At 43.9% G+C, this 22,833-nt stretch overlaps 1 protein-coding gene across 1 annotated transcript; it reads left to right on the top strand.

Moving 5' to 3' along the window:
• The first annotated feature begins 16,259 nt into the window (after nt 1-16,259).
• Nucleotides 16,260-19,386, top strand: LOC106578235 (early growth response protein 1-B-like). The gene is made up of 2 exons (XM_014156885.2): nt 16,260-16,716; nt 17,024-19,386. The coding sequence occupies exons 1-2, from the start codon at nt 16,593-16,595 to the stop codon at nt 18,226-18,228; spliced, it is 1,329 nt and encodes a 442-aa protein (XP_014012360.1). The 5' UTR covers nt 16,260-16,592; the 3' UTR covers nt 18,229-19,386.
• The last annotated feature ends 3,447 nt before the right edge of the window (nt 19,387-22,833 follow it).

Here is a 22,833-nt window from a genome sequence, read left to right as displayed (position 1 = left end):
TCTGGAGAGAGAGGGGAGAAAGAGGTCAAAGCACAGGGTAGGGCAGTGTGAGCAGGACCAGCGGTGTCGTTTGACTTAGCAAACGAGGATCGGATATCGTCAACCTTCTTTTCAAAATGGTTGACGAAGTCATCCGCAGAGAGGGAGGAGGGGGGGGAGGGGGAGGAGGATTCAGGAGGGAGGAGAAGGTAGCAAAGAGCTTCCTAGGGTTAGAGGCAGATGCTTGGAATTTAGAGTGGTAGAAAGTGGCTTTAGCAGCAGAGACAGAAGAGGAGAATGTAGAGAGGAGTGAGTGAAAGGATGCCAGGTCCGCAGGGAGGCGAGTTTTTCTCCATTTCCGCTCGGCTGCCCGGAGCCTTGTTCTGTGAGCTCGTAGTGAGTCGTCGAGCCACGGAGTAGGAGGGGAGGACCGAGCCGGCCTGGAGGATAGGGGACAGAGAAAATCAAAGGATGCAGAAAGGTAGGAGAGGAGGGTTGAGGAGGCAGAATCAGGAGATAGGTTGGAGAAGGTTTGAGCAGAGGGAAGAGATGATAGGATGGAAGAGGAGAGAGTAGCGGGAGAGAGAGAGCGAAGGTTGGGACGGCGCAATACCATCCGAGTAGGGGCAGAGTGAGAGGTGTTGGATGAGAGCAAGAGGGAAAAGGATACAAGGTAGTGGTCGGAGATTTGGAGGGGAGTTGCAATGAGATTAGTGGAAGAACAGCATCTAGTAAAGAGGAGGTCAAGCGTATTGCCTGCCTTGTGAGTAGGGGGGGAAGGTGAGAGGGTGAGGTCAAAAGAGGAGAGGAGTGGAAAGAAGGAGGCAGAGAGGAATGAGTCAAAGGTAGACGTGGGGAGGTTAAAGTCACCCAGAACTGTGAGAGGTGAGCCATCCTCAGGAAAGGAACTTATCAAGGCGTCAAGCTCATTGATGAACTCTCCAAGGGAACCTGGAGGGCGATAAATGATAAGGATGTTAAGCTTGAAAGGGCTGGTAACTGTGACAGCATGGAATTCAAATGAGGAGATAGACAGATGGGTCAGGGGAGAAAGAGAGAATGTCCACTTGGGAGAGATGAGGATTCCAGTGCCACCACCCCGCTGGCTCGATGCTCTAGGGGTATGCGAGAACACGTGGGCAGACGAAGAGAGAGCAGTAGGAGTAGCAGTGTTATCTGTGGTAATCCATGTTTCCGTCAGCGCCAGGAAGTCTAGGGACTGGAGGGTAGCATAGGCTGAGATGAACTCAGCCTTGTTGGCTGCAGACCGGCAGTTCCAGAGGCTGCCGGAGACCTGGAACTCCACGTGGGTCGTGCGCGCTGGGACCACCAGGTTAGAGTGGCAGCGGCCACGCGGTGTGAAGCGTTTGTATGGCCTGTGCAGAGAGGAGAGAACAGGGATAGACAGACACATAGTTGACAAGCTACAGAAGTGTTGTTTCTTGTATTATTGTCTCCTGTGTCTTTAGAGAACTGTTTCACTTTGATATCCTTTTTCTTCTGTCCTGATTTTCTCTTTCTTTTCTTCTGTTAACTAGATATTCTTTGTTGTTCTTCGTTAGCTAGCTAGCTTCTTCCAAAAGAGTCCCTAGCAACTGCTTAGCAACTGGTAAACAATTCAGCTAGCTAAGATAACTACAATTTTATGAAAAATAGTTATTTTTCAAAAGCCTATCTTCTTTGTTTGTTGCTTGTTTTTTCTCCTATTCAGTCTTGCAGTTTTCTTTTGCTTTTTTCCGATGTACTTCACTCTAAAAACCATGTAAATTTCAATATTTGAATTGAATCAATTATAATATACTAGTTTTATAGTATTAATGTAGTCATAATATACTAGTTGTATAGTATTAATATAGTCATAATATACTAGTTATATAGTCATAATATACTAGTTATATAGTCTTAATGTATAGTATATTATGACTATTAGTATATTGTATAATATAGTATAACATATATATAATATATAGTAATATAGTCATAATATACTAGTTATATAGTATTAATGTGGGGCGGCAGGTAGCCGCCTGGTTAGAGCATTAGACTTGGAACATAATCCCCGAGCTGACAAGGTAAAAATCTGTCTTTCTGCCCCTGAACAAGGCAGTTAACCCACTGTTCCTAGGCTGTCATTGTAAATAAGAATTTGTTCTTAACTGACTTGCCTAGTTAAATAAAGGTAAAATCGAAAAAATGTATTAACTACTGTATATTCTTCATCAATCAATGGATATATATACAGTAATAGTCAAGAGTTTGGACACACCTACTCATTCAAGGGCATTTCTTTATTTTAGACATTGCAGAACAATAGTGAAGACATCAAAACTATGAAATAATACATAACCAGAAAAATGTAAAACAAATGAAATTATATGTTTTATTTTACATTCTTCAAAGTAGCCACCCTTTGACTTGAAGACAGCTTTGCACACTCTTGGCATTCTCTCAACCAGCTTCATGAGGTAGTCACCTGGAATGCATTTCAATTAACAGGTGTGCCTTGTTAAAAGTTAATTGGTGGAATTTATTTCCTTCTTAATGCGTTCAGTTGTGTTCTGACAAGTTAGGGGTTGTATAAAGCCTGTAAAGACAACAATAGAGCAACATAAAGACAACGAGAGCAACATAAAGACAAGCCTGAAAAGACAACTAGAGCAACATAAAGACAAGTCTATAAAGACAATAATAAAGTAACCTTCACAGCAGTACTATCCAAGTTGAAACAAGCTAATATAAATATGGGGGTGGGTCTCCGCTCAGACTCAGGAGACACCCCAGGACAGGGAGGGAGGGGAGGCACGGTAAGGGGGGGGGGGGGTCAGAGTCTCTTGTCCCCAACTCCATCACCCCCCGGAGCAGGAGACAGTCCGTAGCTCCAGCTACGACCCACAGCAACAGAGTGGTAGGACAGACACCAGCAGACATCCAGCTAGGACCCACAGCAACAGAGTGGTAGGACAGACACCAGCAGACATCCAGCTAGGACCCACAGCAACAGAGTGGTAGGACAGACACCAGCAGACATCCAGCTAGGACCCACAGCAACAGAGTGGTAGGACAGACACCAGCAGACATCCAGCTAGGACCCACAGCAACAGAGTGGTAGGACAGACACCAGCAGACATCCAGCTACGACCCACAGCAACAGAGTGGTAGGACAGACACCAGCAGACATCCAGCTACGACCCACAGCAACAGAGTGGTAGGACAGACACCAGCAGACATCCAGCTACGACCCACAGCAACAGAGTGATAGGACAGACACCAGCAGACATCCAGCTACGACCCACAGCAACAGAGTGGTAGGACAGACACCAGCAGACATCCAGCTAGGACCCACAGCAACAGAGTGATAGGACAGACACCAGCAGACATCCAGCTACGACCCACAGCAACAGAGTGGTAGGACAGACACCAGCAGACATCCAGCTACGACCCACAGCAACAGAGTGGTAGGACAGACACCAGCAGACATCCAGCTACGACCCACAGCAACAGAGTGGTAGGACAGACACCAGCAGACATCCAGCTAGGACCCACAGCAACAGAGTGGTAAGACAGACACCAGCAGACATCCAGCTAGGACCCACAGCAACAGAGTGGTAGGACAGACACCAGCAGACATCCAGCTAGGATCCACAGCAACAGAGTGGTAGGACAGACACCAGCAGACATCCAGCTACGACCCACAGCAACAGAGTGGTAGGACAGACACCAGCAGACATCCAGCTACGACCCACAGCAACAGAGTGGTAGGACAGACACCAGCAGACATCCAGCTACGACCCACAGCAACAGAGTGGTAGGACAGACACCAGCAGACATCCAGCTACGACCCACAGCAACAGAGTGGTAGGACAGACACCAGCAGACGTCCAGCTTGGACCCACAGCAACAGAGTGGTAGGACAGACACCAGCAGACGTCCAGCTACGACCCACAGCAACAGAGCGGTAGGACAGACACCAGCAGACGTCCAGCTAGGACCCACAGCAACAGAGCGGTAGGACAGACACCAGCAGACGTCCAGCTACGACCCACAGCAACAGAGCGGTAGGACAGACACCAGCAGACGTCCAGCTACGACCCACAGCAACTTAGTGGTAGGACAGACACCAGCAGACGTCCAGCTTCGACCCACAGCAACATAGTGGTAAGACAGACACCAGCGGTGTTTCTAGCTTCTATGGTAATACAATATCAGTACAATACAATACCTCTCTCTGTATCTGTCTACCAGGCCCCCTCCACCTCCATTCAGTCATGGTGAACCACAAATACCAACCCTACCAGATGAATGTGGTGAAAGGCCCTCTGGTGGTGAGAGTGAAGCACTTCACTGTTTCACATGTTTCTCGCTGCAAGATGTAGTGATGGGGGGGGGGGGTGTAGAGCAGAGGAGAGGAGAGAAAAGAAAGAGGAGAGGGACAGAGGGAGAGGAGAGGAGAGTGAGCGAGACAAGGAAAGGAAAGGAGAGGAGAGGAGGAGAGTGGATAGGAGAGTGAGAGAGACAAGGAGAGGAAAGGAGAGGAGAGGAGGAGAGTGGATAGGAGGGTGAGAGAGACAGGGAGATGAGAGTAGAGTGGACAAGAGAGGAGAAGGAGAGAAACAGAGAGAGGAAGAGAAAAGAAAGAGAGGGGAGAGGAGGAGAGTGGACAGGGGAGAGGAGGAGAGTGGACAGGAGAGGAGAGAGACAGAGAGAGGAGAGGAGAGAGAGGAGAGGAGAGGAGAGAAAGAAAAGAAAGAGAGAGAGAGGGGAGAGGAGGAGAGTGGACAGGAGAGGAAAGAGACAGAGAGAGGAGAGGAGAGAGAGGAGAGGAGAGAAAAGAAAGAGAGAGAGAGGGGAGAGGAGAGGAGAGGAGGAGAGTGGACAGGAGAGCGAGAGAGACAGAGAGGAAAAAGACAGAAGACATTGTCACAAGTATGTGGTAACTTTTCACAGCAGGGGTTCAAACTGTAGAACCAATTTCCTACATTTTAATATAAAAATTGATTTTATCAAACAAAACGATGCTACATTCTATCTCTGGGACCCTCAGGATGACAAATCAGAGCACGATTACTGAATGGAAGTACATTATTTACCTTCAGAGGCGAATGTATCAAACCAGTTGCCGTGATACGTTTTTGTTGTTGTTGTGCTCTCTCCTCAAACAATAACATGGTCGTTTTTCACTGTAATAGCTACTGTTAATTGGACACTGCAGTTAGATTAACAAGAACGTAAGCTTTCTGCCCATATAATATATATATATAAGACATGTCTATGTCCCGGAAAGTTTGCTCTTACTTACAACTGTCATGCTAATCACATTAGCGCACGTTAGCTCAACCTCCTGGTATAGGAACACCAATCCTGTAGAGGTTAATACCATGGCGCATAGAAACGCAATGAGTAGCACATTCATAACTGGCAAAGAAGACAGTCCAAAAAAATGTATCATAAGGAATAGGGTTTTGTCAAATCAAATTGTATTTGTCACATGCGCCGAATACAACAGGTCTAGACCTTACAGTGAATACTTACTTACAAGCCCTTAACCAACAATGCAGTTTTCATATAAAAAAAAAAAAATGATAGTAAGAGATAAGAATAACAAATGATTAAAGAGCAGCAGTAAATAACAATAGCGAGGCTATATACAGGGGGTACCGATACAGAGTCAATGTGCGGGGGCACCGGTTAGTCAAGGTAATATGTACATGTATGTAGAGTTATTAAAGTGACTATGCATAGATAATAACAGAGAGTAGCAGCAGCATGGGGGGGGGCAATGCAAATAGTCTGGGTAGCCATTTGATTAGCTGTTCAGGAGTCTTATGGCTTGGGGGTAGAAGCTATTTAGGAGTCTCTTGGACCTAGACTTTGCGCACCGGTACCGCTTGCCGTGTGGTAGCAGAGAGAACAGTCTATGACTAGGGTGGCTGGAGTCTTTGACAATTTTTAGGGCTTTCCTCTGACACCGCCTGGTAAAGAGGTCCTGGATGGCAGGAAGTTTGACCCCGGTGACTTTCGTCCCATTTATTTTACAGTGATTGAACATTAGCTAGCAGGACGGAGGGCAAGGACAGATTATATATAGTATATCCCTCCCGTCCGACTCATTGAAGAAGAACTCTTCATCCAGTTTGAGGTGAGTAATCCCAGTTCTGATATCCAGAAGTTCTTTTCGGTCATAAGAGATGGTAGCGGCAACATTATGTACAAAACAAGTTGCGACCACAGGCAAACAAACAAAATAGCATGATTGGTTAAGAACCGTTAAGACGGCAGCCCTATACTTTGTCCTATATCCTGTATCTTTTAGATTTAAGAAAGCTCAGGAAATATATATATATTTTTGGACGCATATTTAACCCATTATTTTTATTGCCACAAAACAACCTCCATACTTCAGACGAAGGTTTAATATCTCTATATACCTACATACTACCATTCATTTGTATGGGTTACCATGGGTTACCTTCAGACGAGTCCCGTGACACTTGTGGCCCACCATTGTGTTTGTGAGAATCCCCACTTTCCATAGAGTGGTCATATTACACTGAACAAAAATATAAACGCAACAAGTAAATTGTTGGCAACATGTTTCATGAGCTGAAATAAAAGATCACAGAAATGTTCCATCGTCGCGAAAAGCTTATTTCGCTCCAATTTTGTGCAGAAATTTGTTTACATCCTTGTTAGTGAGCATTTCTCCTTTGCCAAGATAATGCATCCACCTGACAGGTGTGGTATATCAAGAAGCTGATTAAACAGCATGATTAGTACACAGGTGCACCTTGTGCTGGGGACAATAAAAGGCCACTAAAAGTTGTCACACAACACAATGCCACAGATGTCTCAAGTTTTGAGGGAGCGTGCAATTGGCATACTGACTGCAGGAATGTCCATCAGAGCTGTTGCCAGATAATTAAATGTTCATTTCTCTACCAGAATCCTACTCAAACAACATTTTTGAGAATTTGGCAGTACATCCAACCGGCCTCACAACCGCAAACCATGTGTAACCACGCAAGCCCAGGACCTCCTACTCCGGCTTCTTCACCTCCAGGTTCGTCTGAGACCAGCCACCTGGACAGATGATGGAACTGTGGGTTTGCACAACCGAAGAATTTATGCACCAACTGTCAGAAACTGTCTCAGGGAAGCTCGTCATCCTCACCAGGGTCTTGACCTGACTGCAGTTCGGCGTCGTAACTGACTTCAGTGGACAAATGCTCAGCTTCGATGGCCACTGACACGCTGGAGAAGTGTGCTCTTCACAGATGAATCCAGGATTCAACAGTACCTGGCAGATGGCAGACAGAGTGTATGGCGTTGTGTGGGCGAGCAGTTTGCTGATGTCAACGTTGTGAACAGAGTGCCCCATGGTGGGGTTATAGTATGGGCAGGAACAAACTACGGACAACGAACATAAATGCATTTTATCAATGGTAATTTGAATGCACAGAGATACCGTGACGAAATCCTGAGGCCCGTTGTCGTACCATTTCATCCACCACCATCACCTCATGTTTCAGCATGATAATACACAGCCCCATGTCGCAAGAATCTGTACATAATTCCTGGAAGCTGAAAATGTTCCGATTTTTAAGGTATCCTTATGTGAACTGTAACTCTGTAAAATGTTTGAAATTGTTTCACGTTGCGTGTTTATTTGTTACGTTCCCCAGCTAGAAAACCAAAAATGGTCGCTCAAACAGAAAGGGGGAACTAAAAGAGTCACTGACAACCACCAAAAGGAAACAGGTGGTTTTAGGAGGGGTTCTGAAAGACACTCACGGGGTCAGAAAGTTGATCAGCAACAACAGGGACCTAACAGACACCCACCATGGCACCCACTAAATATGACCAAGAGGACAACACAATTAAAACCCACACCACATTTAAAAAGACAGGAAGCAAACCAAAACAGGGAAGATCAGATAATGGATTGTTTTTCTAGAAATCAAATCAGGAGCGTCAACTAAAGCAGTTAACCCTCCCCATCTCTCAAGACAACTGGAGCACTGGGCCAGCCACTCTTAAATATCACCTTCCCACTAACGAGATGACAAACCAGCACAGGAGTAATACATACTGACTAACGAGGTGCCCAACCAGCACAGGAGTAATACATACTGACTAACGAGGTGACCAACCAACACAGGTGTAATACATACTGACTAACGAGGTGATCAACCAGTACAGGTGTAATACATACTGACTAACGAGGTGCCCAACCAGCACAGGAGTAATACATACTGACTAACGAGGTGCCCAACCAGCACAGGTGTAATACATACTGACTAACGAGGTGACCAACCAGCACAGGTGTAATACATACTGACTAACGAGGTGCCCAACCAGCACAGGAGTAACACATACTGACTAACGAGGTGACCAACCAGCACAGGTGTAATACATACTGACTAACGAGGTGCCCAACCAGCACAGGAGTAATACATACTGACTAACGAGGTGCCCAACCAGCACAGGTGTAATACATACTGACTAACGAGGTGACCAACCAGCACAGGTGTAATACATACTGACTAACGAGGTGCCCAACCAGCACAGGAGTAATACATACTGACTAACGAGGTGACCAACCAGCACAGGTGTAATACATACTGACTAACGAGGTGACCAACCAGCACAGGTGTAATACATACTGACTAACGAGGTGCCCAACCAGCACAGGAGTAATACATACTGACTAACGAGGTGCCCAACCAGCACAGGTGTAATACATACTGACTAACGAGGTGACCAACCAGCACAGGTGTAATACATACTGACTAACGAGGTGACCAACCAGCACAGGAGTAATACATACTGACTAACGAGGTGCCCAACCAGCACAGGAGTAATACATACTGACTAACGAGGTGACCAACCAGCACAGGTGTAATACATACTGACTAACGAGGTGACTCCATTCCATGCGTCCCACATGCAACCTCGAAATATAAATGGAAAAACCGAAGCCTTTAACAGTATTTTTGTTCAGTGTCCAGGCCAACCTGTTTGGAGAAGACAGATTTTCAGGATGTCTCATGGTTTGACAAACACTGCTGTAGCTCTGTCACCTTCCACCACAGACCAGGACGATATCTCAATCACAAACTGACAGATTTAAATGGGGATTTTTTAAATTATGCTACTTAGATTGATGCCCAAGCATTTCACTACACCCGCTATAATATCTGCTAAATATGTGTATGTGACCAATAAGATTTGATTTAAATAGACGACTTAATTAAGGATGAACCTATACATTTTTACATGTGACCTGGTTTTGTCTACTACATGTCTGTAAAGTTGTCACGTCCTGACCAGTAAAGGGCTTATTTGTTATTATAGTTTGGTCAGGACGTGGCAGGGGGTATTTGTTTTATATTGTTCGGTGTGTGTGTGTTTGTAGAGGGGTGTTTGGTTTATGTATTCCGGGGTTTTTGTCATTGTTCTATGTTGTGTATTTCTATGATCTATCTTGGTTGTGTATTTCTTTGTGTTGGCCTGGTATGGCTCTCAATCAGGAACAGCTGTACATTGTTGTTGCTGATTGAGAGTCATACTTAGGTCGCCATGTTTTCACCTGTCCCTTTGTGGGAAGTTGTTGTTGTACTGCTGTGTGTTTAGCCTGCAACACTGTTCGTTCGATCGTTTTTCTTGTTTTGTTTGTTATGTGTTCAATAACGTTAAGATGAGCACTCAACCCGCTGTGCCTTGGTCCCTGATGTACGACGACCGTGACAAAAGTAGAAATATATAAAGTATCGTAAACACTATTTGTAGAAGACTATTATGAGTTTATAATATATTTTTTTATTTTATTACATCAATTATTAAACATTTGATATTGACAAAATCAAACCAAAGTATATTGGTTGTGTATACAGATTAGCAGATGTTACAGCAGGTGCAGTGAAACGCTTGTGTTTCTAGCTCCTACAATGCAGTAATACAAGATCAATACAATACCAATACGCAAATAATCTAGAAAGTGCAGAACAAGAGAGAAATGAATCCCCTTCGCAGTAAACATGTATCCAAAGTGAAGTTGCTGAGATATTTTTTTACAAAAATTGCATTGGCCAATACAGTACTATAATACCGTAATATAGGCCAATACAGTACTATAATACCGTAATATAGGCCAATACAGTACTGTAATACTGTAATACTGTAATATAGGCCAATACAGTACTATAATACCGTAATATAGGCCAATACAGTACTATAATACCGTAATATAGGCCAATACAGTACTATAATACCGTAATATAGGCCAATACAGTACTATAATACCGTAATATAGGCCAATACAGTACTGTAATACTGTAATACTGTAATATAGGCCAATACAGTACTATAATACCGTAATATAGGCCAATACAGTACTATAATACCGTAATATAGGCCAATACAGTACTATAATACCGTAATATAGGCCAATACAGTACTATAATACCGTAATATAGGCCAATACAGTACTGTAATACTGTAATACTGTAATATAGGCCAATGCAGTACTATAATACCGTAATATAGGCCAATACAGTACTGTAATATTTTAATATAGGCCAATACAGTACTATAATACCATAATATAGGCCTATACAGTACTGTAATACTGTAATATAGGCCAATACAGTACCGTAATACCGTAATATAGGCCTATACAGTACCGTAATATAGGCTAATACAGTACTGTAATATAGTATATCGATAGAATTCAGTGCCAACAGAAATTGCATTTGAATTCTATCATTTCGAATTAGGATATTGAATACAATTTCATATTTTTGAATTTGTAATGCAGAAATGTAATTATTGAATTACTAAATTGAACTTGTATTTCATGATTTGAAACTGAATTGAGTGAATTTGCATTCAGTTTAAAAATTATATTTCAATGTAATTTAATATTCAAATTCAATATTTATATACCCAGTTTCGATATGGTAGACAAGGCATTCATTGTCCGTATGTCAAGTTTACAAACTATTATTTCAAGTTGATCAAAGTTTCATATATTCAACTTATCAGAACCATTCAGATTCAGTTTTTCAAATTCAGTTCTCTGAATTCATATTCCAAAACAGAGACAACATCCTGGTACTTTGTCAGCCAGTAAAAGTAGAGGAGAACAGATAGAATCAAACTCTCTCTGAGGTAAACAGAAGCTTCTGGCGGTTTCTGAAGCCAACATGACATGTTTCATTTATTTTCTTCCTATGAATTTGGCGTTTGAATCGTTTGGTCTATAAACTACTGATGAGAACCTATGGCCAAATGCTCAAGACAGACTTGATGCAAAACGATGCTTGCTAAACATAATTTTTCTTTAATTTGATTACATTGTGAACCTTTGATCACACATGGGATAGAAATGATGGACATGTCATGTCCAGTCCAATGTAATGGTTAGTGTTTTGCCTTATTGTGAAAACAGTCGAATGTACTGTTATTTACCGTATTGCAGCATACTACTTTCAAACATCTTACATGTTTTGGTATTGGATTAACTGGTTGTTAAAATAACTAAATTAAGAATTTTTATTTATGTTGTGCTCTGTGTGTCAGTTAGTGAATAGAGACAGGCTGCTCTGTGTGTCACGCCCTGGCCATAGAGAGTCCTTATTTCTCTATGGTGGAGTAGGTCAGGGCGTGACTGCGGGGTTAGTCTAGTTTATTATTTTCTATGTGGGGTTCTAGTTTATTATTTTCTATGTTGGTGATTTGTATGATTCCCAATTAGAGGCAGCTGAGAATCGTTGTCTCTAATTGGGGATCATATTTAGGTAGCATTTTTCCCACCTGTGTGTTATGGGATATTGTTTTGAGTTAGTGCACGTAGCATCTCTGTAGTCACGGTTTGTTGTTAGTTTTTTTTTTTTTTTCGTTTGTTTTTGTCTTTGCTTAGTTTCACTTTCTAATAAATAATGTGGAACTCAACATTCGCTGCGCCTTGGTCCGACATTTATTCCAGCGAACGTGACACTCTGTCTGTCAGTTAGTGAATAGATAGACATGCTGGAGACCAGAGAGACACAAGGACATGGCTCTTACATACACTCTATTGACGCAATGACACGGTGTGTGTGTGTGTGTGTGTGTGTGTGTGTGTGTGTGTGTGTTTTTAGGAGAAGGAAGAGAAAGGAACTCTAAGCCTGCCAGTAGCACCATGGTTACAGCCTTCGAGTTGTTCCCACCCCTCCTCCACACATTGAGAATGTCACAGCTCCTCTCTCTCTCCAATCTTAGAACTCCCAGATGGTTCTACTTCTAGAATGTCACAGCTCCTCTCTCTCTCCAATCTTAGAACTCCCAGATGGTTCTACTTCTAGAATGTCACAGCTCCTCTCTCTCTCCAATCTTAGAACTCCCAGATGGTTCTACTTCTAGAATGTCACAGCTCCTCTCTCTCTCCAATCTTAGAACTCCCAGATGGTTCTACTTCTAGAATGTCACAGCTCCTCTCTCTCTCCAATCTTAGAACTCCCAGATGGTTCTACTTCTAGAATGTCACAGCTCCTCTCTCTCTCCAATCTTAGAACTCCCAGATGGTTCTACTTCTAGAATGTCACAGCTCCTCTCTCTCTCCAATCTTAGAACTCCCAGATGGTTCTACTTCTAGAATGTCACAGCCCTCTCTCTCTCCAATCTTAGAACTCCCAGATGGTTCTACTTCTAGAATGTCACAGCTCCTCTCTCTCTCCAATCTTAGAACTCCCAGATGGTTCTACTTCTAGAATTGGAACATTCCCCTTCGGAGAGAATCCAAAAACACGTCACAACTGAGTGATGTAATAATAATAATAATAATCAATGAGGGAAATCTTTCTATTTTAAGCAACAAAAAAAAAAAATTTTTGATGTGCTCATCAGCTATTCTTAAATCGATCCAAGCGGGTTTTCAGTCCTTTTATCTCCTTGACAGTTTGGGCATTTTTTTGTTGTTGACGTGACACCTGTCAAGAGGGAAAGCGTGTAGAAGTTGCGTAATTGTGCGTCAATAGTTTTTCTAACCTCCTCTTGTATGGTCTCCTCCTGACAGTATGATTGGCTAGTGTTATGAAAACACTTTGACTGGGCAGGGCTGTTAATAGTCAATCTGTCACTCTCTCAGCACTCTGTCGGGGTAGTGGGAAGACTCTGGTTGTCAGCTCTTTTGTGTTGTTGCAAAATAACAGCTGTAGCCTAGGCAACATGCAGCGTTGCTATATGGAGGCTAGTTATTAGCTTGCTGCTGAGTTGGGCTTTTAATGTAACGTTTAATATACTTATCTTACATGCAGATATGCAGATTTGGGGGCGGCAGCGTAGCCTAGTGGTTAGAGCGTTGGACTAGTAGCCGAAAAGGTTACAAGTTCAAATCCCTGAGCTGACGAGGTACAAAATCTGTCGTTCTGCTCCCAGAACAAGGCAGTTAACCCCACTGTTCCTAGGCTGTCATTGAAAATAAGAATTTGTTCTTAATAATAACTGACTTGCCTGGTTAAATAAAGGTAAACATAAATTTAGCCAAATAGCTGTGTCTAATAAATACAGAACCTTCATATCTAGTCAGTCAAACTGTGCATTTGATTTACTGTAACTAACTCAGATGTGTATGCAGCTCCGTGGAGAGCGAATCAGGGAAATCCACGATCTCAAAACTGAGCATCAAAAGAGCTCGAGTGTCTGCAGATTCAATAATTGGGACGGTGTGTCGTATGCATTCCAAAGCACCATTTGGTTGCCTTTATACAATGTGGACCAAATCAGTGTCGTATAAAGCAATAACCGTTTACACGTTTGTTCTATATTAATGCGGGTGATTGTTAAGTTAAGAGTTGCACGGTAACTATTCAATTTTGGGTTTTAATTAATTAACCGAGTCCATGCAGTCAATAAATTGATTGCAAAATCACTGAGCCCAGAGAGAGAGAGAGAGAGAGAGAGAGAGAGAGAGAGAGAGAGAGAGAGAGAGAGAGAGCGGGAGAGAGGGAGAGAGAGAGAGAGAGAGAGAGAGAGAGAGAGAGAGAGAGAGAGAGAGAGAGAAAGAGAGAGCGAGAGAGAGAGAGAGAGAGATAGATAAAGAGAGAGAGAGAGAGAGAGAGAGAGAGAGAGAGGAGAGACCCACCGACGGGTGGGAGTAGTGTCGCATTATGAAGCTACAATAGATTCAGAATTCTTCTCCCTTTCTACATATTTCTACAGGAGACAAATGATACGGAAACAGCTATGCTGTTTTCTCACGATACACTGTGGTGCAGCAGCAGTCTCAATGGTGCACGAGTCAGAACGAAAAAATAATATGATGTGTATGTTTAGTTCGTCTGGCTGACTCTGTAACGCATTGCTTCCTGCTTCCTGTTTGACACGTCGTTCAGAGTTACGTGTCTGTGGGTCCATGCATCTCCATCTAATGGCATGAAGCTGCAGATGAAACTGAGCGCATCACCACTCCCCTCTCTCTCTCTCTCTCTGTCTCTCTAACACACACACACACACACACACACACACACACACACACACACACACACACACACACACACACACACACACACACACACTACCATCCGCGCTTCCCTGTAGCATGTTGCTGAACGTGAAGACTGAGCTGCAGCCAAACGCTGTGAAGACAGACATTAATGCCAACAGACTTCCATTCCAGCCCGAGATCAGGGCTCATTCAACTACATGCATATTGTTATTATAGCAGTTTACAAGGAGAAATATCTTCTGGATTTCTCCACTACTACAGTCTCACATACCTGCAGCAGATCCCCCCCTACCAATCCCATCAGAGTCACACAGTCCTGTTTCCACTGCGCCACGGCGCGCACACAAACACACACACACACACACACACACACACACACACACACACACACACACACACACACACACACACACACACACACACACACACACACACACACACACACACACACACACACACACACACACACACACACACACACACACACACACACACACACACACACACACACACACACACACACACACACACACACACACACACACACACACACACACACACACACACACACACACACACACACACACACACACACAACACACACACACACACACACACAAGCCCAGTGATGCTCATAATAACATGCAGGTGATTAATTCCTGTTGACCAGATGCGAATGATAAAGGGGGACAGAAGTTTTCATTAAACATCATTAGGCGTAATATCCAGTAGTGTGTAACTTGTGTTCCATCTCTGTGTTCCATCTCTGTGTGTTCCATCTCTGTGTGTTCCATCTGTGTGTTCCATCTCTGTGTTCTATCTCTGTGTGTTCCATCTCTGTGTTCCATCTCTGTGTGTTCCATCTTTGTGTGTTCCATCTCTGTGTGTTCCATCTCTGTGTTCCATCTCTGTGTGTTCCATCTTTGTGTTCCATCTCTGTGTGTTCCATCTCTGTGTTCCATCTCTCTGTGTTCCATCTCTGTGTTCCATCTCTGTGTGTTCCATCTTTGTGTGTTCCATCTCTGTGTTCCATCTCTGTGTGTTCCATCTCTGTGTTCCATCTCTGTGTTCCATCTCTGTGTGTTCCATCTTTGTGTGTTCCATCTCTGTGTTCCATCTCTGTGTGTTCCATCTCTGTGTTCCATCTCTGTGTTCCTATCTGTGTTCCATCTCTGTGTTCCTATCTGTGTTCCATCTCTGTGTTCCTATCTGTGTTCCATCTCTGTGTTCCATCTCTGTGTGTTCCATCTTTGTGTGTTCCATCTCTGTGTTCCATCTCTCTGTGTTCCATCTCTGTGTTCCATCTCTGCGTGTTCCATCTTTGTGTGTTCCATCTTTGTGTGTTCCATCTCTGTGTTCCATCTCTGTGTTCCATCTCTGTGTTCCTATCTGTGTTCTATCTCTGTGTTCCATCTCTGTGTTCCATCTCTGTGTTCCATCTCTGTGTTCCTATCTGTGTTCCTCTCTGTGTTCCATCTCATGAAGGGGAAGCGGTATGTATTGTGTTTATTCCTCTAAATGGTCATCATTACTGTTCACCTGCATGCTGCAGTAGCACGACCCTTCAAACCGACATGTAGGTTTAACCCACTATGTGTTGTGTAATCGCCCCGGTGCTCTGGGCTCGGCAGGTGGGCGGGTTTCAGCGTAGAACACCAATCTTCAAGAGAATCCCCTCTTCTACGTCGCACACACACCCGTGTGTGTCCTTATAAGGCAGGGGATACCCGGCGTCATATCCTCTGTCCATGTTTGGGCATGATGCTACGCAGCGGGGGAATCCTCACGGACATAGAACCAATGGAGGGAGGAGGGGTTACCTAGCAGCCAGAAAAGTATAAAATGGAGAGGAGCAGAGCAAACCTCATTCAGACACATCTACCGGAATAACGGAATACAGCGACCATACAGCAAAGGACTTATCTTCCTCACCACTCCGAGGGAATCCCCACATTTAATAGAAGACTTAATTTGATTATCTTTTTTTTGTTTTGGGAGATTGATCAATCATTTAAATTGATTGATCGATTAATTTACCATTCAGGACCTAGCTTTTTATTAATATACGGAATTTAGCTTTAACGTTTTCCCTCTCGTTTTTATCGAGACCTACTTACCGGATCCGGTTAACATGCTGTTCACAGAGGAAGATATATTCATGTCGGAGTTCGAGGACGCATGTAGCGCCTGGGTGGACAGTGTCAGCTCAAGCAGTGACGGTACAGACTCTGATATCGGATCCCCAGCACAACAAGGTGGGTTTCTCTCTAGATTCTAACCCCCCCCCACCTGACTACAAGGATCAATGCATCAATGCATTATGAATAACATTTGAATACAGAACTCATAAAGAATGCATACGTATTCTCTGGTAGCTATTGTGCAATTGTTTTTTGTAGGCAAAAAAATACATAAGCTATAATTACATCTGTACAATAATATGTTACTTATGTAATGCAATGCAGCTAGAAGTTCCTCGTCGCCCACTGCTTGCTACCTTTGCTAATGTTAGCCTATCAGTTTATATAACGATAATAACCGCAGTTGTGTTGTCTCTCTCAGGTTGTGTGTTATCCCCGGAGACCGACGGATCCGATTCGGATTTCTTCTCCGACCTGAATGACTGTTCATCAGACAGCCTGTCCCTTCCTCTTGCCTACACCGGGAGCTTCTACACAGAGCCATTACAGGGGACGGTGCCACCCTGCAGCACAGAAGCTCTGCTCAACATGATCACTGAGATCGTTGGGATCTGCACGGTGGACGACCAGACGACCAGCGGGACTCCATCTGCCTCCCTTCCCACCTCTGAAACACCCTGCTCGGCCATGAGCATCGCCTCTCCCCCTCTTTACTCTCCCTCCATGGAGTCTGCCTCCAGCGGATACTGGAGCCAGGCTCTGACCGGAATTCCTTCTCTTTCCGCCGAGGTGGACATTCATACTCCCCCCGTTGCCCCTGTGGTGGTCAAGAACGAATTCAACAGCAACTGCGACGGCTGCGACAACGACCACTTCTCCCACCCTGGTCAGGATGCCTTCTCCCCGGGCAGCTTGGAACAGCTGTTCCCGCTGTCTGGTCAGTCTCTGGATCACCAGGTAGATGTAAAGAAGCTTCTGGACTCTCTGCTTCTGACTGACATTAAGACAGAGTGTATCATCAAGCAGGAGCCGTGCTACATGGGAGACTGGGCTCAGAATGACTCTGTACCTGTTAACGGAAGCTACGTCAACGAACCGGAGCCTCTGGAGTTCCAGACTGGGGACTCAGGGCCGCAGCAACCGGACGCTTGCAGCGACCTGGCCGCCTTCACCGCCTCTCTCTCCTCCTCCTCCCTGGATGCCATCCTCTCCTCCCTGCTGCCTAGCGTGTTCCCGAGGACCAGGGGCGTGCACGCCACCATTGGAGAGAGTAAAGCGACGACCCGCTCCAGTACCGGGGCCGTGAAGGTGAAACCGTTCCCGTGTCCAATAATCGGGTGTGAGAGGCGTTTCTCGCGCTCCGACGAGCTCAACCGCCACGTGCGCATCCACACGGGCCACAAGCCGTTCCAGTGCACAATCTGCCTGCGCAGTTTCAGCAGGAGCGACCACCTGACCACGCACACGCGCACGCACACTGGGGAGAAACCTTTCTCTTGCGAGGTGTGCGGGAAGCGGTTCGCGCGCAGCGACGAGAGGAAGAGGCATGGACGCGTGCACGTCAAGCAGCAGCTGAAAGCTCAGATGATGGCGGCTTATAACCTGGCCTTCCCCGGTGGAGTTTGAACTGAACTTTAACTCTCTAAAGCTGGCTTCGCTGCCCAGAGTTTAAACCTGCTCTTCAGAAGGCTTCGGTTGGTTCTGTCTGCCTGGTAACGTTGGCTGTTGGTCCGGTTCAGTTGGAGGTGTTGACTTCAAAACGGGCCATCGGTTGAAAAAAAAAAAATGGTGGAAAAGTTTCAACGAGAGAAAGAAAATAATCTCGTCTTGTCGGTTGGACATGGAACGTGGAACTATTTTAGAACGTCTGTACGTTGTACTTTGACATTATATCTAGCTGTTTGACTATATGTTGTGCTGAACAGCGGAAATGAACAGAAACTGATGAACTACGAGAGGATTAGTTGGTTTCAGCGCCACTGTGAGTGGACAGCTCCTTGTCTGTCAATCCGAACAGACTGAAACATACAGCACTTGTTTTGGTCACTCGACAGTTCTGGATTGTAAAACTGGTACAGTTTTCAGAGTTTTTTTTTCTTTTTGTGCAACATTGCATGATATTTGTTTTACATTGATGTGTTGATGTATATTTTATTATAGAAATCTCTAATGTAGAAGCTGGAATGTAACTTTTCTCTCTACGTTGAATCACATTTCTAGCCTTGATGTTTACTACATAGGCCTATATTTTATCATTCGAAATATATATTTGAAATCTTCATAACCAAAACACTATTTATATTCTATTCTCTCAATTGTATTTTTCTACCTGTATATATATATATATATTTATATTTGAAACTTCCTGTTTCCTGTGATAAACATTCTCTTTATTTTTTGGAACTTCCATTAGAACGTTGAACAGTCACAGATGTATTATGACATCACCGCTCTAATCAGCCTGACACGGTTTGGTGGCTCGTTGCTGCTCTGACACCTGTGGTTAACGGTAAATTAATAACAAGGGGTCTTGGAGTTTGATTGTACTTCTACATTCATACAAGACTCACCGGGGGGAAGAAAAAAAACAACAACAATATTCAACATTGTAGTTGATGAACCAAGTAGCACACATTGCTGTGCGTTTACGTACCATTAGTTCAACTGCTAACTCTTCTCTTGTTTGAGGCATGAAACGCAGATCTGTTTCTGTTGTAAATAGAAGACCTTGTGTTATTTTGTTTGCATGATGGTTATGAATAAAAAAAAACAGTGAAATGACAATTGAAAAGTTTCTATCGCTTAACTTCTTTATTCAGTACACACACACACACACACACACACACACACACACACACACACACACACACACACACACACACACACACACACACACACACACCACTCTGCGTGTATCTAGCACGCCTATATCGCCCCCTACTGTCTGACGAGTACTACAGCTCCATCATTGCAACTTATTATTTGAAACTATTTTGAATCAATAAAAAGGCAAATAACAGCCACAAATAAGGTCCATCACACAGATAACTACACAGCAGATAGACTACAGGACTGACCTACACAGCAGATAGACTACAGGACTAATCAGCAGATAGACTACAGGACTAACAGCAGATAGACTACAGGACTAACCTACACAGCAGACAGACTACAGGACTAACAGCAGATAGACTACAGGACTAACAGCAGATAGACTACAGGACTAACAGCAGATAGACTATAGGACTAACCTACACAGCAGATAGACTATAGGACTAACAGCAGATAGACTACAGGACTAACAGCAGATAGACTATAGGACTAACCTACACAGCAGATAGACTACAGGACTAACAGCAGATAGACTATAGGACTAACAGCAGATAGACTATAGGACTAACAGCAGATAGACTACAGGACTAACCTACACAGCAGACAGACTATAGGACTAACCTACACAGCAGATAGACTACAGGACTAACAGCAGATAGACTACAGGACTAACAGCAGATAGACTATAGGACTAACAGCAGATAGACTATAGGACTAATCTACACAGCAGATAGACTACAGGACTAACCTACACAGCAGATAGACTACAGGACTAACCTACACAGCAGATAGACTACAGGACTAACCTACACAGCAGATAGACTACAGGACTAACCTACACAGCAGATAGACTACAGGACTAACAGCAGATAGACTACAGGACTAACCTACACAGCAGATAGACTACAGGACTAACCTAGACTACAGGACTAACATAGACTACAGGACTAACATAGACTACAGGACTAACCTACACAGCAGATAGACTACAGGACTAACCTACACAGCAGATAGACTACAGGACTAACAGCAGATAGACTACAGGACTAACAGCAGATAGACTACAGGACTAACCTACACAGCAGATAGACTACAGGACTAACAGCAGATAGACTATAGGACTAACAGCAGATAGACTACAGGACTAACCTACACAGCAGATAGACTACAGGACTAACCTACACAGCAGATAGACTACAGGACTAACAGCAGATAGACTATAGGACTAACAGCAGATAGACTACAGGACTAACAGCAGATAGACTACAGGACTAACCTACACAGCAGATAGACTACAGGACTAACAGCAGATAGACTATAGGACTAACAGCAGATAGACTACAGGACTAACCTACACAGCAGATAGACTATAGGACTAACCTACACAGCAGATAGACTATAGGACTAACAGCAGATAGACTACAGGACTAACCTACACAGCAGATAGACTATAGGACTAATCTACACAGCAGATAGACTACAGGACTAATCTACACAGCAGACAGACTATAGGACTAACAGCAGATAGACTACAGGACTAATCTACACAGCAGATAGACTACATGACTAACCTACACAGCAGATAGACTACAGGACTAACAGCAGATAGACTATAGGACTAACCTACACAGCAGATAGACTACAGGACTAACCTACACAGCAGATAGACTACAGGACTAACCTACACAGCAGATAGACTACAGGACTAACCTACACAGCAGATAGACTATAGGACTAACAGCAGATAGACTACAGGACTAACCTACACAGCAGATAGACTACAGGACTAACCTACACAGCAGATAGACTACAGGACTAACCTACACAGCAGATAGACTACAGGACTAACAGCAGATAGACTACAGGACTAACAGCAGATAGACTACAGGACTAACCTACACAGCAGATAGACTACAGGACTAACCTACACAGCAGATAGACTACAGGACTAACAGCAGATAGACTACAGGACTAACAGCAGATAGACTATAGGACTAACAGCAGATAGACTATAGGACTAATCTACACAGCAGATAGACTACAGGACTAACCTACACAGCAGATAGACTACAGGACTAACAGCAGATAGACTACAGGACTAACCTACACAGCAGATAGACTACAGGACTAACCTACACAGCAGATAGACTACAGGACTAATCTACACAGCAGATAGACTACAGGACTAACAGCAGATAGACTACAGGACTAATCTACACAGCAGATAGACTACAGGACTAACAGCAGATAGACTACAGGACTAACCTACACAGCAGATAGACTATAGGACTAACAGCAGATAGACTATAGGACTAACAGCAGATAGACTACAGGACTAACAGCAGATAGACTACAGGACTAACCTACACAGCAGATAGACTACAGGACTAACCTACACAGCAGATAGACTACAGGACTAACAGCAGATAGACTACAGGACTAACCTACACAGCAGATAGACTACAGGACTAACCTACACAGCAGATAGACTACAGGACTAACCTACACAGCAGATAGACTACAGGACTAACAGCAGATAGACTACAGGACTAACAGCAGATAGACTACAGGACTAACAGCAGATAGACTACAGGACTAATCTACACAGCAGACAGACTATAGGACTAACCTACACAGCAGATAGACTACAGGACTAATCTACACAGCAGATAGACTACAGGACTAACAGCAGATAGACTACAGGACTAACCTACACAGCAGATAGACTACAGGACTAACCTACACAGCAGATAGACTACAGGACTAACAGCAGATAGACTACAGGACTAACAGCAGATAGACTACAGGACTAACCTACACAGCAGATAGACTACAGGACTAACCTACACAGCAGATAGACTATAGGACTAACAGCAGATAGACTACAGGACTAACAGCAGATAGACTACAGGACTAACCTACACAGCAGATAGACTACAGGACTAACCTACACAGCAGATAGACTACAGGACTAACCTACACAGCAGATAGACTACAGGACTAACAGCAGATAGACTACAGGACTAACAGCAGATAGACTATAGGACTAACAGCAGATAGACTACAGGACTAACCTACACAGCAGATAGACTACAGGACTAACAGCAGATAGACTACAGGACTAACAGCAGATAGACTATAGGACTAACAGCAGATAGACTACAGGACTAACAGCAGATAGACTACAGGACTAACAGCAGATAGACTACAGGACTAACCTACACAGCAGATAGACTACAGGACTAACCTACACAGCAGATAGACTACAGGACTAACAGCAGATAGACTACAGGACTAACCTACACAGCAGATAGACTACAGGACTAACCTACACAGCAGATAGACTACAGGACTAACCTACACAGCAGATAGACTACAGGACTAACCAGCAGATAGACT

The sequence above is a fragment of the Salmo salar genome, unplaced genomic scaffold (assembly GCF_905237065.1).
Source record: "Salmo salar unplaced genomic scaffold, Ssal_v3.1, whole genome shotgun sequence".
NCBI classification, from domain to species: domain Eukaryota; kingdom Metazoa; phylum Chordata; class Actinopteri; order Salmoniformes; family Salmonidae; genus Salmo; species Salmo salar.
This window is presented reverse-complemented; position numbering and strand designations above follow the sequence as displayed.

What these genes read in the sequence shown, in the direction of transcription:
- LOC106578235 (XM_014156885.2), top strand. Translation starts at nt 16,593, where the DNA reads ATGCTGTTCACAGAGGAAGATATATTCATGTCGGAGTTCGAGGACGCA. An exon ending in CGGATCCCCAGCACAACAAG is followed by an intron (nt 16,717 to 17,023) that starts GTGGGTTTCTCT and finishes TGTCTCTCTCAG; the next exon opens with GTTGTGTGTTATCCCCGGAG.